This window comes from Atheta coriaria, unplaced genomic scaffold, assembly GCF_025399875.1.
Source record: "Atheta coriaria isolate IRGN ID8LTWV9N9 unplaced genomic scaffold, Caltech_Dcor_3.1 hic_scaffold_4_pilon, whole genome shotgun sequence".
Classification (NCBI taxonomy): Eukaryota; Metazoa; Arthropoda; class Insecta; order Coleoptera; family Staphylinidae; genus Dalotia; species Dalotia coriaria.
Genome location: NW_027045446.1, coordinates 9796142 through 9820724, shown reverse-complemented (window position 1 = coordinate 9820724; position 24583 = coordinate 9796142). Strand labels below are relative to the sequence as shown.

Genomic DNA, 24583 nt, shown 5'->3' with positions numbered 1-24583 from the left:
AATTTTGCACTTTTTAAAGTAAATTTTTGCTAAAAAGTTGTTTAAGAGTGAAAAAATTGATTTTCTTCATAAGTTTAGTCAAAAAATTAATTTTTGAACAAATTCGGCTTTAAACCCTACCCCGTGACTAAAACTCGTGACTAAAGTACTTTTTATATTGATTTTCTTTATAAGTTTAATCACAAAATTAATTTTTGAAAAAAAAACTTTGTTTCAAATTCTTCCCCGTGACTAAAATCCGTGACTAAAGTACTTTAGTGACCCTCCGAGTTTAAAGTATCACTTTTTGTGTCTCAAAACTCGGAATAAACTGTTTTAAACGCAAAAAAAATATTTTATTAGCAAAAATGATAAAAATGGACAAATGGATAAAAATTTTATATTCTGCTTAGTTTAGTTTAGAATGAAAATGAAAATAAAAGGCATCTGGCACTCGTTCTGCTCTTGTGAGTTTAGATTGTTGTGTTGTTGTGGTTGTGCACCCCTTTGATGGAACACAATAGAAAGTTTATGTTGTGCGACGAAAACTTTAACGCGTCGCTAGATTTCAATTCGTTCGATTCTTTGATTTGCCAACACTGAAAATTGCGTGAATTTAAATCAATTCGACATTTGTACCACATGCACACATTAAATTTGAGTAAAATAAGACATTTGAGGTTATGATAATGATGAATTCATCTGTCAACGTGATTCTTATCAGTTATCTGTTCTGTATTAACAACTGTTCAGTTTGCTATCGACCACAGCGCATCTCTGACACTTTATCGATCAGGATCTTCCCCGCTTCAAATGAAAAACCTGTTAGTACATCAAAATATTGCGCATATGTCTTAATCCCTAATCTACCCTTATTAATAATGAATTATTTGTTCACAAAAATATTATCCACGCTGGACCAACGTCAAAATTGTCAGTTTTGAAGAATTTTCGGGTGCTTTTCTGCGTGTAAAAGTTGGTGGTTCATAAGTAGCAGGCCCGTGTCAGTCGCCTCTTATTTGCACCCTCCAAAACCAACAACAAAAAAACGCATCAAGTGTAATGTTGTACTGCGCCCAGTGTGTTGGTGCTTTGAATGGAATACTCGGAGGGGTGACCCTCTGACCAAAAATAGGGGTAGGTTGTCCTGGGGGGTGTTTGCGCCGTTAGTGCAGTGACATATGGCTTTATAGCACGTATGCGCGCCGCGCTACGAAAAGAACACTTTACATTCATCTCCGCTTCGACAAAAGGTTTTCCTCTTCTGACTACTACAACAATAGGATGTTTCTGTAAGTTGCAAAAACTTTCAACAAACAAAAGCCAATAAAAAACGCGATATAAATAAATAACACAATTTTCACGTGTTGAAAATTTCGCAAATATTTAACGTGACGAAAGAACTGCTTAATGTTCCCAGGCGCTCGATCCAAACACTGGCAAACTACACCTGAAGGAATACTTTACGGATATCAACAGATATTCAGCCAAAAACAAAGAATTTTTTTTTGTGTTGGTTTTGAGTTTTAGACATAATCCGATGTTGGGAAAATGTGGAATTTGCGTCGATAAAATTGAATTACAATTGTAACATAATACGTAATGTCGAATTAGCCGTATTGCGTTTGCGAAGGCGGGTGTGGGAGATGTAAGTGCACACAATGCGCGCAGTGTCACCCCCTCACGGATGTCTATAATATGCGCATTTTGCGTTTACTTTATGTCGCACACGAGCGAGAAAATGCGAATTGAAATGGTGAATGTCATTTGAGCATAAAATTTTATTACTGCTACATTTACTACAGACTGTTATATTGTTACTGGATCATATATATTTACTACAAGTTGCCAGCATTCTCTAAAACATAGATTTTGATAAAAATGTTTAATTTTGCAGTTTTTAAAGTAAATTTTTGCTAAAAAAAAGTTGTCTATGAGTTAAAATATTGATTTTCTTTATAAATTTAGTCAAAAAATTAATTTTTGAACAAATTAGGTTTTAAACTCTACCCCGTGACTAAAACCCGTGACTAAAACCCGTGACTAAAGTACTTTAGCCATGGCCTTGACCATCCGTGTTTAAAATATAACTTTTACTGTCTCAAAACAGACAGACAAGAGTGAAAATATTGATTTTCTTTATAAGTTTAGTCAGAAAATTATTTTTTTTAACAAATTAGGCTTTAAACTCTACCCCGTGACTAAAACCCGTGACTAAAGTATTTTTATATTGATTTTTTTATAAGTTTAATCACAAAATTAATTTTTGAAAAAAACTCTGTTCTAAACTCTACCCCGTGACTAAAACCCGTGACTAAAGTACTTTAGCCACAATCTTAATCATCCGTGGCTAAAATATCACTTTTTATGTCTCAAAACGCTGAATAAACAGTTTTAAAAGCGAAAAAAAATGTTTGTTTCCAAAAATAATAAAAACAAACAAACAAAAATATAACAGATTTATCAATCTGACATCCACTGACAGCTTCCTCAATGCCGAATACGAATATTTCACGGAGGGCTTTTTGCGCCGTCCATTATCATTCTAATTATGCACCAGCAGCGCCGTGTGTGTGGTGTATCGAATAACCGAGCCGTCTAAGTGGCGGACGCAGTACAATCGCTCATTGATTAGGACACTGCATTGTTGCATGAATTATTGAGGCTATCAATGTAGCACTCGAGGCAAACCTGTCGCAGATGTTTACAATAGGGGCTGGAGTGGCACGCCAAGCATAAAAAATAAAACTGGGCCAGATTGGTAAAAAATCTGCGCGACCGTATGTTATCAATTTTTCCTCCATACTCATCATGATGAGCTAACCACATCTGGACCACATTAAACACAATGTCTTAGAGTTTGCATTAATCAAATCAAAATGGAAATTGAACCCTACTCAATTAAATCCAATTATCATGTCCATTAGAGTGGTCAGTCAAGAAACCTCCAATGCCTCAAAGTGACCATCGATCGCATCTTGATCTCATTCCGAAGACATTAAAATTTAAACGTTTCGAGGGTAGTTAGAGGTTGATCCTTGAAGTTTAACCCTAATAAGAAGTACGCTTGATTAGTTTTCCCTTTCAAGCCACCAAAGCTCAAACTTTAGGATTAGATATTAAAGGACCAAACATTATTAAAGGACCCTCTTAAACTTAATGCGACTTTTAATTATTACTAATGCCAAGTGGCAGCCAAGGTGTATATTTAGATTTATACCTGCTGTGCGTTAGCATAGAACTTGTTAATTACGCGTAACTTTGTTTGTTAGGCAACACACGATGCCTTTCAGCGTGTTGTAGTATTGGTTGCTGGCGTGTGCGGTGTATGTGAAGAGTTTAATCCTCTTGTGGTCGTCGCGTGGAAATGGGCGAAGCTTGTTCGGCGCCTTCGGAGAATGTGACAAATCGTCACCTGGTGACCTGTGCGGACCGTGAAGAAGAGTGTGCTGTGTACTCCACTCCGGAGGGCCGTATAAACTGAAAGGATGATACAATGTTCGAAAATGAGCGCCGTTCGCTAATGGATCCATTACGGAATCCACGATAACAGCATCCGGTTATGTGCAAATTCAACCGGAAAAGTAAATATTTCTTTCCGGATTAACGGAAATGTATCTAGAAACAAGATAAATACAAAAATCATTAAATTGAGGTTAGGATAATTTTTTTTAAAATTTTTTAAAATTTTTAAATCAAATTTTGTGTTTTTTTTTTCTTTTAAATTTGTAGAAAACCCTCAGCAATGCATTAGTGGGGGTTGAAAAGCTCTCTCGAATTTATGACGACCCAGGGAGAAAGAAAGTATAATTGTAAAAATTAATGGGCTTTATTTTTTCCTCTGACCGCTGACTAAATTAGACTCGGAATGAGAATGTCCTTCTCCACGACTCCATTTCGGTCTCACATGGTTTTACTAATTTAAATTCATTACAGCGACACGCATATTTAATTTGGTGCCTTCCTATGTGTGTACTTACTTTTCCCGATGCGTCGAGAAAAAGCTAAAGTGGTTTGGTTTCGGTAGTTACCCAAAAAGCCTATCGGGAGAGATTTAACCAACAAAAAACCAACAAAAAACCCAGAAAAAGACAAGTTACGTCTATTAAAACACAAGAAAAAATTTAAATCGTGCGTGAAATAGAATAAAACGAAGAAATTTATACGAAAATGTTTTGATTTGAACGAGTTTTGTTTCTCTTCTGTCGGTGAGGACACACCGACCGCATGTAACCGATGACCAGTGGGCCAGTGCGCGCCCAAAATCCCAACGCACCAATATGTTACTCGGCCATTCGTGGTTTGGTACATGAACCAATAATATCGATACTTGACACAACCAAAAAACAACTAAACTCGTCTAAATTAGTTTTTTGTTTCTCCTGACCACAAAAAACAAATTTTTAAAAATTTAAATATAGATTCAGATTAGATATGTATTTGCAATTAGGTAGGTATATGATAAACGTTCGATAATATCATATTAGAATAATTGCAGGTGGTTATCGGAATGTCGCCGCTGGCGGCGCTGCCACTAATCGAGTAATTAACCGACTGCGTGACGTCCTCCTTAGTGGCCTTCCTACCGCAATAATTACGTATTTACGTGTGTGTGCGACGTGTCGAGTGCACGCGTGACACGAGATCTGAGTGCCCTGTCCGGGCTGGAAATTGCAAACGCAATAAAGCACATGCACTTGTCCAGTAGTCCAGCCATCCGTCTGGTCTACCGACGTTTAGAGCGATTTAGAGATTTGCGGTGAACACCGCCGCCCCCCGTGCGCATAAAACGTGGAATTATTGATGACTGGATGTACGCCTGCAAATTGCGGTGCTTTTAAGTCACCTACACACACACACAAAATCTCTGAAAGTTAAAATCAAACTTAATAATCCAAAATTGAATTTTCCACGCTGCATGGATGTTATGTCATTTTAAAGATGAAAAATACATGCGAATGCAAGTGAAATGCAACAAACGACGCAATCAACGCCTTTTCGATTCTATGACGCGACATTTGAATGTTGATTATTGATGTATGCAGGTCAGGGGTTAGTTGTTTTAATGAGACTCGCAAAACGGTGAATGCACCCTCATTATATTCACAAAAGAGGGTGAATATGTACATGCAGCATACGCGCATTAGAAGCCAAAAAGAACAATTTTCCTGCTTCTGCTGCTCGTAAAAATCAAGTAAATTTATTACGCGCTTGTTATTCGTGAATTATGTAAACGCGCATCGTGCACATGTTCCGCCGACGTGTGGAAGCGATGAGGAATGTGCTTAACACGCGAAGCAAAAAAAAAACTTTCGCGATAAGATAAATGACTTCGGCGAAACTCCGAGATTTTCAGTCATTTGGGAATTATATTTTTCCGGCGGAATTTTTTTGTGTCGCTATGTTTAATTTCTTCATTCAATATTTAAAATGAAAAAATACGAAGCAGTGAAGCATGATGCTGTTCCAGGAATTAAGTATGGCGAGGGATGATGATAAGTGATGATGAATCGAGCATTATTTTAAGTAAAACGAATGTAAAGAAACGCGTTGCGAGAAATGAAAGTCGGCGGGCGTTTTCACGCGGAAGTTGCGGTTGATTACAAGTGCCATTAAATGGATGGGCTGCTAGTACTCAACGGTAATTGACACGTCTCGAGGTATTGCGCGTTTTGTACACTCTCGCGCGCATTGTCTTCGGTGCTCTCTTATATTCCAAGCGAGGTTTTGCCGGCTCGAGATGCGAGAGATAAGCAATTTTCTCAGCTCGTGATTGGGGATTTCCCCGCGGGGATAGAAAACTCCATCTACAAATGAACAGCCGTGACAAGAGCTATAATTCGTCGCGCCGTCTCATCCTCAGCGAAAGGATACGAAAAGAAAAAGAGATTACCGGACGCCGGTCATATCGCAATAGATATACGCACTGGTTGCTGCGTTACACACATGCAAGAAGTGTGGTTGCGGATGCAACAGATTTACGATTCACCACCGGCATACATCACTCGATTTCGTTCTCATTTGGACGACCTGAGCAATCCGGGATACATCTCGGACATCCTACCAATAAACAAATCAATTCACCCTCTATTTCACACACGCTGCACGTACGCGCACCAAATGTCCGGCTAACATGTAATAAAACCTTCGTACGCCTGGGTTTTCCAATGCTTTCGAAGGGGATATTATGTGTTTACACTTTGGACGCACGGATCCAGGACCAATCTTTACAAATTACTTTCTACAAATCATCGGATACATTCTTTTGGGATTCACTTTTTTATTCCAATAGCATAAAGTTTCATTTCACATTGCGATTTGCGACAAATTGGTTAAGTGCTATGAATTGTCCTCTAGAAATAATTAATCTCGTAAATTTGAGTTTCATCTTGTATCTCGTGAATATTGTTTATGCGAAATTGAATAATTTACGATCAGCTTTAGAGTGCGATGCGCTGTAAAATATTTATCGCCGTTGCACACGCCGAAAAGGGTTTCATCTTTGCTGTTTGGTCGCCGCAAGGATAAAAACTCTTTCGTCGCGCGGATGTTGAACCGGCACGACGTAAGGAGACTAACTGAATTCCTAGACTGGAATTGAGGGCACCCGCCGGGGTCGTGAAATCCATCACATCGTCTTTTCATAGCGCCTTCCACCGTGAGGTGTGAGAATAAATATAAGCACGGAATGTGCTTCCAAGAGCACCGAGAGCATAAAGTGCTGACTATGTTGTTTTTTTTTCTTCTTGATCCTTGTGTGTGTGAATGTAGACAATGAATAGGTAATGTCGCAATGTGGGGACCAAAGGTGCCTAAAATGTAAATTGCAACCCCTGTTAAAAGAAGCTGAGCATCAATCTTGCCACGGACACGAAACTTGCAAATGCAATGAAGGGAACAAATTAAGTGTTACCCCAAAGAATGGCACCAAAAGTTTTTAGTTACGTAATTCCGCAGGCAGATTTATTATCCCTGGCAAAGCAATGTTTTAACTATTTATTGATAGTCACTTTCGACCTTCCCCGTGACTTCTACGCGTATTGCATGTTTAATTATTCAGAAAATGTTGCTCGTGCATTTTTATATTCCCATAACTTGTTTTAGAGCATTGCTATTGCTTCGAATGTGTGTGGGGGGCGGTTGACAATATTTCTCGCACTACGGGTCACTTCAGAATTTCCCACGAGACGCTGACCAGTGGAAAGTATTTTTCATTTCATTTCAGAGCCGGAAACTTTTACTTAGAAATATTTTTGAATTTTGCAATGAAAAATTTAATATCCCCCAAACTAGATGGAAAATATTTTATATTCGTTTCCTAGAAAACACTACTTTTCGTCTAGTTGAGTTTCATCGGGGTGTAGATTGAAAAGATGCATTACCAGCATCGACGTGATAGAAGAAATAGAACGTGGCTGACTCCCAGAGGAGTTGAGTCAACCTCGCCCTTTCGCTTACGTTCAGAAGACCTCCCCAAATGTGTGTGTGTGTGCATCATCGGACGCAACAATACTGATTCTTCATATCATTCTAATGTAGTTCTTCATATAATCATTTTCGTTTGCTCGCCAGCCCTTCCCGTGCTCGTAATCATTTAGACTTAGACTTTTGATAGATGCTTCCAACTCCCCGAGGTGCGCTGCAACTTGCCTTAGTCAAACATTAGATTTATTATTATTACAGCGTATTGCTGTGGATTAATCAACGTTTTTTTTCTCTTCTGCATTCGCTTGAATTCACTTGTTTGCTATTCGTAATAATTAATTACTGCTTTGTTCCCACTTTGCAGTTTTATTAGGGGCACCTTTGGATTATTAATGCCTCCTTCGAGGTTTTTTACATTGTGGGTAACAATTGGTTCTGCTTTTGTTAAGTATTTGTAAACATTCGGGACATTAAGTCGCTGGAAGTGGGTAGAAAGTAGTAAAATGCGAATGTATTCTTTTCTTTATGCGTTTGCTGCGGGGTTTGAGTATTTTCGGCTCGTAAAATGATTATAATAACGCAAGCGTTTAGGGAATCGTAAAGCGCGTAGATTGATGCTTATAAATTCAATTTCTTCAGCGCAACAGAAGAATAAATAAGTTGGGATCAAAAGAACAATAACATATGCATTATTTATTTATTTTCAATTGAATTTAAAGGTTTTTGAAGTCAAAAATTCAAAATTTAAAAAATCTTTAAATAAATTTTGTGGTTTTTGATTTTTTCCTTTGATGTGTGCAAAATTTTTTTAAAGCCCGTAAAACAATAATAAAATATGGCCCCTGATTTGGCGTGATTAAAAAAGTGCGCACCGTAAGCACCCCAATGGTTCCCGCCACCATCCCCGAATGGGATAAAAATAATTCTTTATGTAGCGTGCCGTACAGATTCCTCCAGGGATCCGGATGCCGAACGTACCCTCGGCATTTCACTTAATAAGTGCGTTCGTCAAAAAGCAAGGCGCGATCTCGTATCTACTGCTATGAGGGTGTGTAGTAGAGTAATCCCGCAGCACATTGTGTTTGCTTTTTTAAGGAAGCGAGATTTTTAAAAGAAAACAACATGCAGAACATGATGAAACTATAGCGCGGTGATCCAGGTCGAGGCTGGTGGATGAAGAGAAGGGAGCGCGCGAGAGTACGAATTAAGATAGGGGGTGGATACGGATTGTCGAGGATTAAATCCGCGAGGCGGAGGCGGCGCGGCACGCCACGCCTGTCCCGTTGGTCGCTCCTATGCGTGTGCACCTTCGGCTCTCAAGCCACGGCCTCGGCGACGCGACCGAAGCCGATTTTCTCATTTTTCCCGCTTTTCCAAAGGCTTTACTGGAGATCCCACCACTTTACTCTCAGAGTTCCACCAATTGTTCGCTGCGAATACAACCTGGAGGTTTAAATATGATTTTAAATTAAAACTAAGTCATTATTGTGATTTTGATTGATAGATTGATAGCTATTCTAATTGATCAAAATCTATCAAGATGTTTCGAGGAGTGATGGAGAGATCTAATTATACAATTAGTTCTGACACGTTGGTAACTCCAGCGAGAGTGACATCAGGGAGTGATTGACATGGCACCTCACCCCGTTGTACTAATAAACTACCAAGCTGGGACATCCGGAATAATTTGTAGTAATTAAAACGAATTTTTGATATTTTTTTGTTTTTTTTTGGTTCGATTTGTTTGAATAAATCCAATATGATTTGCAAAAATTACAACGCAAACAAACAATGAAAATAATGAGAATTTTGATTAGCACTCGCGACGATAAACCGCCCCTGCTCGCAGCCTGATTTTCCACGCGTCGCGCGTGCGAATTTTGATTGTTAAGGGTCGCGCCACCGGCAAGTGTATTATTTCGAAATGTAATACGATTCGTGAATATTTCACAATTCGGCTGCGCGCCGCGCCCTGCCGGAATATGTATGAGGCGCCTGGTTGTAAAGTACGTGCAGATTCCACGTGGAAATATCGCCGGCGTGCGCGTTCAACATTTGATGAAGTGTTAAGAGTATGGTAATGCACGCCCGCGTGGCGAGCTTGTCTCGCGCCTTGTCACTATAGTCGTTTCATCGCGCACCGGTTGGGTCTCCAGGGGTTGCACAGCCGCATCGACGTAAGAAGCTCCCAGTGATACCTACAAGCGCTGAATGACAACGGGACAAGAAAGCCTTTCGATATTCACACTATCCTCTCCTATTTCGGATTGAAATGCACTTAGATACACTTTCAAAACACACACAAAGCAAAAAAAATCGAAAAAGTTTCCATTACGCTCCTGGTTAAATAGAATACATGATTATACAAGACAGCAAATACCCAAAAGTGGTATAGTTAGTTATTCCAGGTGAGGAATGAAGTTTTAATAATTAAACTCTCGGTTCCGTTGAGAATGCCCGGCTCCTCCACCATAACGATCAGCTCATCTGTTTGACAATGGATGAGGTGAACCGAACATTTGCGTCCACCTTTCACAGCGTGTTTTGAATAAGAAGCGCCAGATAAACATCGGGAACAACGAAATCACACGTCGCAAACAACCCTCGCGGCTACAGACCAAACAGAATAAATCCACTCGAGCGAAAGATACACGCCGAGAACAAACTTGATTGTCGGACTTTCGGCTGCATATACCTAACCAAAAAAAAAAAAAGGAAAGAGGAAAGGACCATTTGCCTATTCCGGCAAACGCGCGCTGATGTGATGTTTGCCGAACTGATGCGTTCCCCAGTGACCCGCCCAACTTTCCAACACCGCAAGTTTTCTGATGCGGATGCAGAATTTTTGTAAAACGCAGTCACAAATTCAATCCGGCGATAATTTTTCATCGGAAACTTTTGTCGCGTTAAAAGTTTCTTTTTGCAGCTTCACGTATTTGTCATCTATGTTTTGACCCAATCGTTTTGGGAGCTATCCATCATAAAAGCTTTTCATAAATTTTACAGAATTTTTTTTCTTTTTTTTTTTCTTGAAATTTTTGTATTTTTGTGCTGTAAACGAGGTGTAAACACAATTTTGGATAATTCCAAACATTTTCATGCATTTGCTTGAGCGTTCATTGTTGTTGAAGATTGTAAGAATATTCGGGTGAGCAGTAACGCTGTCGAAAGCAATATTCTAGAATTCCCGAATGTAACACTCAAACCGTAGACAATTCCGGTGTTTTCTTCACCGCCCCTTGATGCTGTAGAGGTGTGTATTGCGTCTGCTATCAGCAACGGAGACGCTTTTACATTTATTCCTTTATTTCCTGCAATGCAAGCAAGAGTTTTGCTTACAATGTAGAAAACATCGAAAATTTGCATCTCTTTACAAATGACATTCACATCCAAAACAAAAAATTCGTTTTTTTGCGTTTGTAAATTATAAAATTAATATTTAATCATACAAATTGAAATTGTGGATGTTTTTCTTGTTTCTTGAGAGGAGAATACATGAAACTAGTAAAAAATGCATGTGGTATGAGTGGATTTGTTCCTTCATCTTACCGCTGCGGTTGTGCTCGACAGAATTAGAAACCAGAGCACAGCACAGCGCACACGAAGCTTGGATTCCTAATTCGCCTTCGCTCACACCGATAAGGAATTCAACCGGATGATCAGCCTCGCCGCCCCCCTGGGTGGTCGCACCACAAGCTGAATACTAAAGTGTCCGAACAATATGCTTAAAAACCAACATTCGACCACGTTGCTCCCTGTGGACCATCGTAAAAAATTACAATCTGAGCGGAATTCAAAACCACTCCAAAGAATATCAATCAATTCGCAACAACTGTGTTTCTCTCTTTCATATTTCAAAATATTACGGCTACTGTGCAAAAAGACGTTGAAATTAAAAGCGTATTCTGGCGGCGTTTTGCAGGAAGCGTTTTCGGAAAGTTTAAATCCCTGGTGACACACACCATTGGTCAGAGTAGGCAGGCAGGCGGTCATTTGGGATTTGTAAGAATTTGTTATGTTTGCGGCCGGGAAAAACTAGAAAACAGAGACAGACACGTACCGCGCAACGCCTCGGCGGCCCCCAAGAGTTGGACGTTGGACATGTCCGTAATATTTTTCATAAATCATCAGACTTACAAACGTTGGAAGTTTGGACAAGGAATGAATTATTGTGGATACGCGTTCATGTCGTGTCTTGAGACCAGTGCCTACAACAACCATGAATTTGAATTAATTTCGTAGCAAACATGTTTTACAAATTCAGCACATTGAATAATAATTCAACTTGCCTAACCTTATTTGAGAGTTGTTTGTACGCGTCGCGCTATTTGTGGTAGGCAACCAATTTCACATCTCATTAGTCGCCTCGTTATTTTACAATTTGTAGCAGAAAATCACCAAATCAGTAGTGACGAGGCACGTGTGAACGTATCGAAATGTGTTACAAATAAGCTACGCTCGGATGGCGAGCGTCTTCGGCACGTAAAGCAGCGATTTTGCCCATCGGACGGCCGATCAAGATGTACGTCGCGTTTAAGCGAATGACACCCTGGGGCCAGATTCCAAGCGGAGCGCCGAAGCGATCGGCTTCTACAGCTACCAACGATTTGAATTCATCAAATCAAAGAAACTTACTGACTTTCACTCGTTATAATTTACTAGATACATCAAGAAACCAAAAAAAAAAAAAAAACTTAAAATTGTTTTGTTTAAATTTTAAAGAGGTTAAAATGTATGTTACAGGTTTTAAGATAAAAAAAAATATACTTGAAATCTTTAGTACTCGTACCTAGAAACAACTTGAATAAAAATTCACTTCGCGTCGATCTATAACCTTCCTCCCCGCTATTGTACAAGCAGGGTATGTACACCTCTGGAGACTGGAAGCAGGCAACGGATGCTTAAAATTTAATGCAAAAATAAACATCGCGTTTGTAAATTTACGAGCGCGATCCCATTGTATCGTAATGCGCGCACGCCGCATTAACGGCGCGAGCGAATAAGAAGTGGGCGAAACAAGTTCGTAAACATGTGCGGGTGGCGGTTCCCGCGTGTGCTCACCTCGAGCGCCGGAAGAATCATAGCGCCCTGGAGAGGGGACCCCGGAGCCCATCTCGGGAGATAGCGCCGGCCCGAGGAGAAGAAGAAGAAGGCAGCACCCGGGAGGGCGGCCGTCGAGATGTATGGGGGCTCTTTAACATCGGTTAGCCCGCCGGCAGGAAGAAAACAGACGAAAACACCAATTAAGCGGCTATTAGTTACCGTGTTCCGAGGGCTGCCCACATAGATGGATACAAATCGATCAATTAGACCCAAATTAAACAAAAAAAAAACATGCGGATGCAATTAGTTAATTGATGTGAGAAGAAAAAAAGCGGGAAAAATTTAAATTTTGAGATTATGAGTTTTAAACGTTGTAGGAAGCTCCTTTTGGTGGACATTATGCATATATGACGTTTGCGTCGTGTTCCGTGTGAGTGGCAGCCTTAATAAGGTTTCCAGCCGGCTGAATATTGAGTTTTCTCTGCTGTTGCACAACTCGAGCAATGGCAAAGCAGTCGCGCTGCCACCAACGACGGCGGCTAACCGAAAAGCATCATATCGTGACCACTCGCCGACCTGCTAGCTTAGACCAGATTAGATTCCCGCGAGACCTGCCCGCCGCCGCCCCCGACGACTTGCCGGCCAAATCAAATTGAGTTCGGATTGCGTATCCGCGAGAGCTCGACTTTCATCTGAACTCCTTCATTTCGTCCGCCGCCAGCCCTTCGAATATCGATAATTGCAACCTACGTTATTTCATACATCAATGCCTTCTCTTTCTCTTCAGAAGCAAGAGAAATATTCGCATTGTAAGCGTGAAAAATTAATTTCCTATGCTCACTTTATTTTATTCCATACGCAGTCGTTAAACGCAAGTTGTGTCACTCTGGGATGCGTGCGTCGGATGTTATCAGTCGCGATGGGTCATCGGTGGCGCGCCTCGCTCGCCGGTGACAAGTAATTAGCGAAGAGGCGCACAAGGGCGCGGCTGATTTGTGTGCGCCTGCCCCTGTCATTCAAGCGGCGAAATATTGCGACATAGATAAAAACACATCGTAAACTTTTTCGCTCGCTGCCGGAATATTATTAACTGCCGGCGTCGTCTTGCCCACCTGGCTTATCAGCGATCGGCCACATGGGTGTGACTTCATAAATTCACTTAATTGACCACGAGGCACAAGCAACAGCAAAGCAAATTTAAATACTAATAGATTATACAATTTAAACCGCATAGTTTTGGAGGGAGAAAAAAAAACGTCAAAGTTCAATAACCACAAGAATATCTCCAGGGGGTTTTAGTGCCGTTTGATGGAATTTGCACTTCAAGAATCAAACAACAAAAATTCGTCGAAAGCTTTCATTCCGGTATTCTGAGGCGTCAACAAATGAAATTTGCATTTGCATGAGATGTGTCGATGTTTTATTCTGTTAGTCACATCACCGGAATGACATTTCGCCCTTCAATTCAACCCCTAAATATTTTTAGAAAGCTTAAATACAATTTACACAATTTTTTATATTTTTCTTCATTTTTTTAAGTTTATTGAAAATAAATATTTCTACGACACTCGCACATGTTTGATAAATATTTCATTACGCGGCAAAGGATAGAAACGAGAATTTATGTTAAAGTTCCACCGCGCTAAGCTGAAGGCGGGGGCAGGGGAGCGCCGGAAGTAAGTTATTTCTGACGATATCGAAACTGTTGGCGTGCGAATCCTCGGTGGGATTTCGGGTCGAACGCGCGCCCAACAATTCCGCAGTTTTACTTCGAGCTGTCGCACTAAAGTGTAATAAAATTCGGGTTCCACACGCAGAAAGTAAGGGTAGCAGGATAGAAAGAAATTCTTCAACACCAAAGAAGCCAGCAATAGTTTTGTTACAATTACTGAAGTCAATTTAACAAATAATGAAAAAACTTCGCTACATATGCCCAAAAAAAAAGGGTCTAGGCCCTACATCCCTACATGCACACGTAGCATATCGAATAAGCGTAAATAATTATTTAATTCAGCGTTTTAAGACCCAATTAACTTTTTATACCGCATTTCACGCTTGCAACGCATGCAGCGATGAAAAAAAAAGCGCCTACACTACAAAACCCTTAGAATATCGCGATTGCGAAAAAGGGTCCTTACTTACTCCACACGATGGTAATATACCTCTCACCCCTGCTTGCATTTTTGTTCTGCTAATAAAAAATAAAACACGCAGTTTTGATGAATATTTAACTCGCATCGCAACCTTCGGGTTTGCATTTTAAGTGACACTTATTCGGCTACTGGAATGACCACACATGTGTGGGATGCGCGCGACCGCATTACCATAAAACAAAGGAATACACTTAATGAAGCCGCGCGTAATTGACTGGCGAGTCGGATAAATAAATTCATAAGCTTATTAATCATGTTAGAGAGCGGCGGAGGTGGATGTGTGCGTGCGGAGCGCGCATGCATTACCCACGTCGCTCCCGATGACAAGCCGCTAATTCCGTCTGCCTTAATATTTCATAACCGAATTACGGGGGCGGCTGGGGGCGCCGGGCACCTTGTCGCGACTTCACTTCACGCGAGGGCGCACGTGTGCATATTAATTAAACCGTTTTCCACCTGAGGACATTGTATTAAGATTCGCTATAATTCGCTTGATTAAGTCGCGAGACGGCTGCCGGAGACGTCGTTAACTCCACGATGAATTCGCTCCGCTCGCTGTCGGGTGGGATTGCGAATGCTAATCAGTTTATTAAGTTCGCGCAGCTAACCGACGCGCATAATCGTCTCCCCCAACGCTGGATTATCCGGTGAAGTGCATTTTAAGACGCATAACTGACTAAATTATACGCTGAGATTAACTTACTTCCAAAGCGATCCAACCTGTGTATATAGAAAAGTGACATAACCTTTTTCAGAGAATTTATAATATAAAAATGTGTTTGTAAGCGCATAACTCAACAACACTATGACCAATTTTGCCAATTCTTTTTTTAAAATGTTTATTAAAGTCCAAGGAAGGTTTTTACGTCGAGAAAAATTTGAATAATTGCCGGGAAAACCCTAAAAACCACCTTTTTCAATAGGATAAAAGTTGGCATTGAGATTCTCATAGTTATAGTTAAATAGTTGAATTCGAGATGGCGCGCTGAAGTGCATTATTAGCTATTCTTTATATAATTAATTTCTTTAAAATAAAATTGCGAATCTTATTGATAGAATTGACCCATACTATGTCTAGGACAAGAGTGTAAATACAAAATACATTTTTATTAATAAATTTCATTGTGAATAATTGGATTTCACTGCATTTTGCTTGAAGCAAAATGACATTTATGAAAACATCGAAACATGGAAACAGATGTAGCGTTTATTTGCGACCCCGACTGGAAAATAAATAGCCCTTCGATTACGAGGATATTTATTGTCCGATTGGCACATATATCAACTCTGTATCGCGCGAGCATCATGTGCGTATCGGACGATTAATCAACGGATTCTGTGACATTTTTATGACGAGCGCACCGGCCGGACCGCACACCTACACATAGACACAGATAGCGCGAGGATAGTTTATGCCCGCCGCCCCCGGTGGGCCAACACATCATGCGCAATTAATTGCAATGATAATCTTATTTAACCGCAAGCGTATTTCGACCGGTTTACAAAGCGGCTGCAAATTGCTCCGCCATTGCCACCCCATTAACAAGCACTTCATCCACTGTTGTTTCCGAAAAATGTCAATAATAATCTTATAAAAGACTGATGAATATTCAAAGAATTATTAATGATTAATCGATAATCTTAAACGAGGCGCCTGCTTATGTGTATTAAGGGTAAGACCGCCGCTTGAATTCTCTAAGGATTCATTCGCGCGTTCCGCGAAGAAATTGGTGTTGGTGGCGTCGGGGGCACTCATTAGAGCTGCTGGCGCGCGTCTCGGCTTTCAATTAGAAAATGATCGAGAGCACCAGCGTCGCGTTACTGCCCGCTCGCACTCTATCATCCAATGATGATGAACGACCTCCAACGACCTTTGGAAATTTCGGATTTTTAATTAATTGGATTCTTTTCCTCATACCCCGTATTGGTTACCCCCACTCCTCTCCCCAGTCAAATACAAGTTATAAGCCCGTTTTGATAGTTAAGTTATGATAGCGAGCAAAGGAAGAGCGGAAGGTTTGAATTATAGAAAGTGACCAGTATCCAATTTAAGTTGGCTGGCGGGGGCGGCGAGGCGACGGGCCCGCGCACCCGGTAACGGCTCCTCGGGGATTCCAACTCATCCAATGATTCAGACACTGACGCAAGCCGAGACACGAGCTGGGCTATCATATCGCCATGCAGCAGTAACGTACAACTTCTGAATTTCCCTCACATCCACAACGAAATATAAATTTCAGCGGCTAACTGCACGAAAATGATGAATTGATAATGAGTGTTAACTTCGTTGAATTTCACCAGAAATAATCACCCGGCAAATAACTGCCTAAATGTGGCATTTGCTGTCTTAAGTCAGGATGTATTTAAATTACGCTGCGCCACGAAGCAATTTCATTGCATTCGTTTAATTTTCTTCCACTATTTACTATTTTAAGTGAGCTGGGACGTCCCGCATCGCCACACCACCAACCCTCCAGCGTGTGCTGGAATAATTAGTTGCTTAGCATAGAAAATGCAATACAATTAAAACAGACGTCTGTTCCTCTCGTTGATTTTGTTGCCGAAGGTGTGAGCCACGATGCACAATGACAAATCGTCGAATTATGCACTCGACGGGAGACGCCATTGATCTTTGACAAATAATTATAACGCTCCCGTTTTCCTCCGAGGGAGTGAACCACTCGAGTGTGTTTGTTTAGGGCTTGTTTGTGAGCTTGGCCACAGCTCAGAGATTGAAAAGATTAAAACGTGGCCGAGCGGAAACAAAAATTGGAAAACAAACAGCAGATTGTTTCGCTGTGTAAACACTCAATGCGCGAAATGGATGCAATCGTCATTGATTGCTTCAATTTAACCCTTGACTTAGTTTTAATTATAGCTACAACTGACGTGGAAAACTTTATACTTTATACTTTATACACGATAGTGGATAATATTTAGGAGTTTAAAACTTAAAATATAAAAATATAAAGTTGAATAATTTATCAATTGCTACTGGCATCACCCTCTGATGAAGTTCGATATCAGACTATAAGCGTCGCCCGATCGGTAGGGCGTCACCGCCGCACTTGCAACCCCTTGTCGTGCATGTTTCATCGGAGCGCCCTCGAGGCGCGTAGAAGTATGTTGTACTTCTAATGCCAGGCACCCGTCGTGCAAAGAAGAGCATACGTAATGCTAGTGGCTAATGCATGTTGCAACACCATATGCCGCATACTCGAGAACCTGTCCTGCCACCCTGCCACCCTTCTGATGCCTCTATCGACAACGAGCCGTGCCACCCTTCGGCTGTTTGCTATCTAATCATATGTGCCAGGGAGTTGTATTCAACAGCGTTTAGATGCACTTCTTCTTCAAGCACTGTAAACAATGAAAAACGTTATAAAAACAACAAAATTCGTAGTGAAATATCATAAATTCAATGTATTTTACCCTTTTGTAAACTTATTTAACTCCCGTTTGTTTTAAAATAAGATAATTTGTTAATTAAACACGTAGGGAAAGTAGCCATATTTGGACCATTTTTATATTTTTTGATTTATAGAGCCACATATAAACTGTCAATAAAAATTAAGTAGCGGAAAAGTAACTCACAAGGCTTACCAACAAAATGTTATTTTTGGTTTAAGTAAAAATTATATTTATACCCCTCAAATTTCATTTTAAAAAAATTGTGTTTTTGGTCCAAATTAAGAAACCGGTTTCCTAAATTGGACCGCGCGGTTTCCTAAATTGGACCATGCTTTTTTAACGGCAATTGACACAATAGTAAATTTTAGTTTTAGCAGTAACACAAGCACATTTTGTATAAACCAAAGTGCGGCATTTCATACAGTGGATCATTTCGAAGATTTGTGCTCGTCCACAAGCTTTTCTAGGAGGTCGAAAAAATGATATACGTTTTCCCTGTTAAAACCCCGGTGCCTGTCTTCGGTCCAACTTCGGCAACTTGAAGAATTTTTATTTAATGATCAACGACAATCTTAATATAACATAACCTCTCAAAATTAATACTATAAATTATAGATAAATAAAGAAGCTTTCTGATGATAAAATAATAATCGGTAAAACTAACGTTTTAACGGCTTGACAGCTCTTGCACTTACGTCGTTATAATAGATTTGATAATCAATGATACACGAAGTTGTTGTCACGACGAAAGCACGCGGCAAGTTTTAACCCAAATAGTTGCATTAATTGTTTATAAATACGAGTAAAACAAGGGGCCAGTCAATTTTGCATAAACTTCAACAGTCCGCGGATATCGTGGTGGTCCAACTTAGGCGCTGGTCCAAATTATGCTACCTTCCCTAATATTCTTACTTTTCTTGATTGAAACATTTATTAAGCGTTTTTGTTAGTTACTATTCGACAGTACTAGATGGCGCACCGTCATGTGTTTTATAGGGAAATTTTGAAGTAATTATGGTGATTTTAGTGATTTTTAACTTTCACTTTAGGGGAAAACACTTTTTAGAGTTGGGAACACTACAACAAACCGCGTCTTTACAGTTTTTTCTTATTCTGTGTGCAAACCACGCGGTTTTGTGGTTATACAAATTAGTTTCATCAAATATTCACATAATCATTAGTTTTTCACCATTATATCTACTCCTGTTACAAGTGCAACATTACTACATCCTCTGAACACACAAACATCGTCAGGTAACAATGATTTTCTCACTTTTTACGCCCCAAATTGTTTCTTGTTCAACTTTCAACCGTCATGGTTGCGTCATCAAAAAATGTCGGCATAAAACTTTGTTTCTTCACATTAAATAAGACGACTGTTGTTCTGTGGTGGAAGTTCACGCCACGAATACATAATTGGCATTTGAAATTGCTGGTTGTTGGTTGGTGTAGGTATAATACGACAGTATAGCTGCTGGATGGTAATCTAGAGTTGTTGTCGTTTGTTCGGACTGACAAGTGTCAGGACTTTCGCATGATATATGAGAGAAATAAGAAATTACGCGCGACTCCTGTGGGAGATTCAGCCGCGCCGAAGAAAATTGTTGTACCTACGTGCGAGCTTGGATACATGATTAATGATTCGCGAGTGTGCACATCGCTACATTATGCATGGACGTTTTTCGAATCAATTTCAGATCAAGATCTATACATTTCCATCAGGATAAAGTAAATTTACATCCTGCATTACATGTAACACAAGTTACACATGTGAATTCATTTCTTAAACTTAAAAAATGATGAAAACCGTGAGCGTTTAATAAGATAATTTAATGTTGTTTAAAACTAAACGAGACATAACCTTAAACTGACAGCACTTAAATAAATTTAAGGTTATAAAGCTCTAAAAAGCTGGGGAACAAGTTAAACTCGTGTAAGAATGTCTTAAGAACTAATTAAGCATAAGTAATTAGCTTACCACTTCGTTGGCGTCGGTGGTGAATGTAAAGGGGGCGGTCGGATGAAGGTGATCCTAATGCGCGTAATGCGCGCTTAGTCTTACCAAAGTTTTACTCCTTTTCGTCCTTGCGAGCGCAGTTTTCCGCTTCGTTTTGTGTCGATTTGGCGACGAGTTAACGTCGACTTGCAAACTCCTGTTTTATTCATTCTTCATTTCCAAGTTTCACTCGCACCAAGCAGAAGAAAAGTGCAATTTTCAAAAGGGAACTGAAAAAAACTGCTCAAGACGAAAATGGGGTTTGTTGAATGCACCATTTGTAATTTAATTTTTCAATTTAAATTCGTAACTAGTTTAAAAACTGGCAATCGTACACTTGAGTTGAAATTAAAAATTGAATTCTACACTTTTTTCAAAATCAGCAATTTTTGCTGTTTTTAGTTATTATTTTGAGGTTAATTTTGTTAGAAAGTTTAAAAATTACAGAAACATACAATACCAGAACAGTCCCTGGATAGTAAAACTTTAAATTAGCTATGCATAATTAAAAAAACATTCAAACATCACAAGTTTACGAATAAACATTATTTCTACATTCGCGTAAATGAAATGAAATTGAAATACGTACCACTAACGTGTCTATTATTAATTGCAATTAAACTTGTTTAATTAGTTTCGAAAATAAAATATTTTTTGTCAATTTTCGCAAATTTCCATTGTTAGACTTGCACTGGCAGCAGAAAAGGGTTGTAATTAAGTGTGGTTTACCTCAGCCGAAAAAAAAAAGACAAAAAAGTGAACACAAAAGGCACAAGCAACTCGGCTGCTTGTTGTTCACCAGCCGCGGAGAGTTTTAATATCGTTTTGCCGCTGCTTGGGGTAAAAATTTGCGTTTTTTGCCTCCTGCGGGGCGCCACGTTAATGAATTTAGGCCCGCCTCGCCCTACCCGCCGACGTGCCTTCGACTGGCAATTTCTGGCGTATATTCCTGCAGCTCCTGCTGCGTCGGAATTAGCTCTGAGGCGATCCGACCCTCATACCAGCGTCTCTCCAGGGAGGCAACTTGCGTCGTTGACAATTTGAAACTTATTTTAACATTCATACACCAGCTCCAGCGGCAAAACCTCGAAACGAGAGTAGGTTTGCATGTCCGAGCGACGAGATGGACTCACCCTTCGCTACCAAAAACCCTAATTTATATGTATATTCATTATGATATCATAACGTGAAGATTCGCCGCGATATATGCCAGTGTACATGGAATGGGCATTAGGCAACCCAACATACGTATGTCAAATTGTGATTTATCATCGAAAATTTCCAATCACGTGGAAATGCGGAAGAATTCACTTGGGAAAGACGTTAATTACGCGATACCAGCATCCGAATGCAATGTTTCATCGTTTCTGTTGGAAACTCCGGCGACAAATGCAGATTTCCAGAGTGTTGGCGAGCGCTATCTGGAACGACGTCGTCGCAGGACGTTAGCAGGACGATATCTCGGCAGGACGCGTCCATTAAGCTTAAACATGCACGGGCGACGTCCCGAGACGCGCATAAAACTTTTTCCAAGACGCGGCGAGCGGCGCAAAACTGTCATCAGGGCCAACGCGCGCATTGCGCTGTAAAACACAATGCAACACATTGTGTCGCGAAACGCGCGCGCTTTCTTACCGGCCGACCGACCGGCATTATAATATTTATTATTTGTGTCTCCCGAATGAGCGGCGTAATGTCCCACCCGTCTCGTAAGCCAACGCGCGCGCTCTCCGCCCGTCTATAGAAATGTTATTTTATTTAACTGTACGCTGCCGCCTCCCAGCAGGACGCTTTCTCAAACTCGGCAACGTGCAGCGTACTTTTATGACAACAGAAGTGTTTAAAATTGCTTCCTTCGAGACAGTCTTATCATTTAATTTTCATCGTGTTGGGGGGAGTGGACCAGTGTTAATTTTTTTTATCGGTGTTACGAGCTGACAAACGTGTTAAAAATTTACACTAATAACAACGGTGACATTTTTCATGCTTCACTCAATTAAGTTTTATCACATATTACTGCGAGAACCGTAAGAAAATTGAATTACATTTATTTTTTTGATCACAACTTTTGTTTGATTTAATCATTTGTTACTCTTGAAGGCATCTCGTGGGAGAGTGGAACAAAAAGTTTTCTTTGAGTTTCCCGGAGCCTAATATGGGGCACAATGCACAAATTAAGTTTTCTTAAAACCTTGGAGCAATTCTTGTTTATATAACTGCTCTCTAGCCACCCCAACGTTAAGAAAAGCCTGGGAAAACAATAAATGTAATTAAATTCTTTCGTAAATTTTATTTTAAATAATTAAATATTCTTATGTTTTTTTAGGTCCTTCTAGAACACCTATAACATCAATTTCTGGCACTGTTTGCACAACAGTCGTAAAAGTTTCATATTCACAGCAATACACAACTCCCCGATCAAATTTCTCCCAATTTTCTTGCGCCCAGCCGTATTGTTTGCAAATATCCACACAAATCTTATCAATTTCACTTGTATCTTTCACAAAAGGATTGTTTAAACTAATTAAAACAATCGCTCTTCTAGTTTTTGGTGAGTAAACCAATTTCCAGATAAATTTAGGTACAGGAAGTGCTTCGTTTGGTAATAAATAAATTTCTACATCGGTGTGATCCGCCCCTGGAAAGGTAAGCACTCCATGTGTGCCTGTGATGATCCTCAGGTCAGTCTCCAACTGCCCTGCGAGTTTCCGCACCATCGACTCCACTTTATGCCAGTTGCCGCCGTTCACACTCTGCCATTGCGGCACGGCGTTGAGGTAGAAATACGTTGCGAATTGCCAGGGAGCGAAGAGAAAATCAGCGTCGGGAGCTAGATGCCCTCGAGATAAGAATGACTTGTTGTTGATGTAATTATCTGCTTGCAGGGAGGAACCTAGTTGTCTACTGAAACTTGATTTTTGATAGGATTGTTTGTAAGCGACGGCAGCGGAAGTGTTGAGGCCTTGCGTGGAGAATCCAGGACGAAATCTACTTCTAGAAAAATCTAAAACAATTTTTTTTAAACAAAATTTTATTTTAGTTTTATGTTTAATTTTAATTACGTTTCATTAGGCGTCCATGGATGATGTGTTCAGAGTAGTAAGTATTTCCTTTTTTGAGGTTATGACATACTTGAATCAATGGTAGGAATTCAAGTCTTTTTTGTGATCTTACATCAACGTAATATCCTATGTCAATAGGTGTTCCGTGGTTATTATAACCACAAGTTTTGTTATTCCTTACAAAAACATCGCCACGAATTGATTTATTGCATGATAACTCCTGGAATGAGCAGGTTTTCCCTGCAACTTTAAGGTGGCCATTTGTACATTGTCCAATCGTAGTATTACTATTACCTAAAATCACTTTAGTAAGTATAAAAGTAATATTATTAAAAACACAATGAATTATTACTTGTAATTAAAAAATTTCGTGGATTAGGACAGGAAATGATGAATTTCTCTTGTGGGTTAAAAATTAATTTTCCATCTTGAAGATTAGGAATATAAAACTCTAATTTCCCACTTGAATTAGTCAAAATAATCGGTTCCCTAAATTCTGTTTTGTTTGTAGAATTCAATGGACAATACGATGTTGCTAAAATCAAAGATTTTTAATTTTAATTGTAATTTATGTTGTTTTTACTTACTTTTAGCCAGACACAATGTAAGAACAGTTAAACAAAAGTAGACCACGACTACGACTACACCAGCACGACACATGTTTGGAACTACATCTAGACTTAAACATTCATTGGACTTTAATGTCAATGTTAGCCTACGAGTTGATAGTCGAGTAGTTAACGACTTCCTAACGCAGATATACTGACGCAGCAACTTATGACTCATTCTATTCTATTCTAGTGATATCGCATTGATTTATTTTAAACTATTTTTTTATATTGGTGTGGTGTTAATTGCAAAAAAATGTTTTTCTTGTTTTTATTTTGTAGATTGCAATTTTGTTTAGCGTAGCCAATCGAAGTAGGCTCATATATTTTGATTAGACGTCCAGGAGCGCTCGAAATAAAAAGGCAATAATGCTCTCTGGTCTTCCTCCTGGAAGCCACGCAGACAGAGAAAAAGAATAAACGAGTTATATCTTCTCGTTCGCATTGCCGCGACCTACGAAAAATAATTTCCGTGATGTTCGCACCTCGTAGATCATGATAAAGTTTTTCATTTTGTCTCGTTTCGTTGAGATTGTGGGCTACAAAACTCTTTTTTCCGCGCGTTCTCTTCCCAACTGTATCTACACAAGAAGAAGAAAAAGAAAACACCGAAGAAGAAAAAGAAAACACATACAATGTAAGACTACAATCAGGACGAAGATGAAAATCACAGCGAAGGAGCGCTGTAAAATTCGTGTAAAAATTATTATATAATGCGAGGGACGTGCCGACGCGTTGAGATAAAGGCTTTATGAAGCGCGACCCTCCTTCGCAGGCGGCCCCTGCTGCCAACTCACAGCGTAAGGTAACATTTTGTTGCCACCAAATGAGAAGCAGCAGTGTGGCAGGCAGCAATAAACCTATAAATCGCGTTTTATGGTTTTATAGTCTTCCGCCGCGCCACTG

At 39.9% G+C, this 24583-nt stretch overlaps 1 protein-coding gene across 1 annotated transcript; it reads right to left on the bottom strand.

The window, feature by feature from the left end:
• Window positions 1-22277: 22277 nt before the first annotated feature.
• On the bottom strand, window positions 22278-23847 carry LOC135791087 (uncharacterized). Its single transcript, XM_065301404.1, has 4 exons — window positions 23657-23847; window positions 23422-23604; window positions 23070-23363; window positions 22278-23011 (listed from the first exon to the last, which is right to left on the bottom strand). The coding sequence occupies exons 1-4, from the start codon at window positions 23727-23729 to the stop codon at window positions 22320-22322; spliced, it is 1242 nt and encodes a 413-aa protein (XP_065157476.1). The 5' UTR covers window positions 23730-23847; the 3' UTR covers window positions 22278-22319.
• Window positions 23848-24583: the final 736 nt, after the last annotated feature.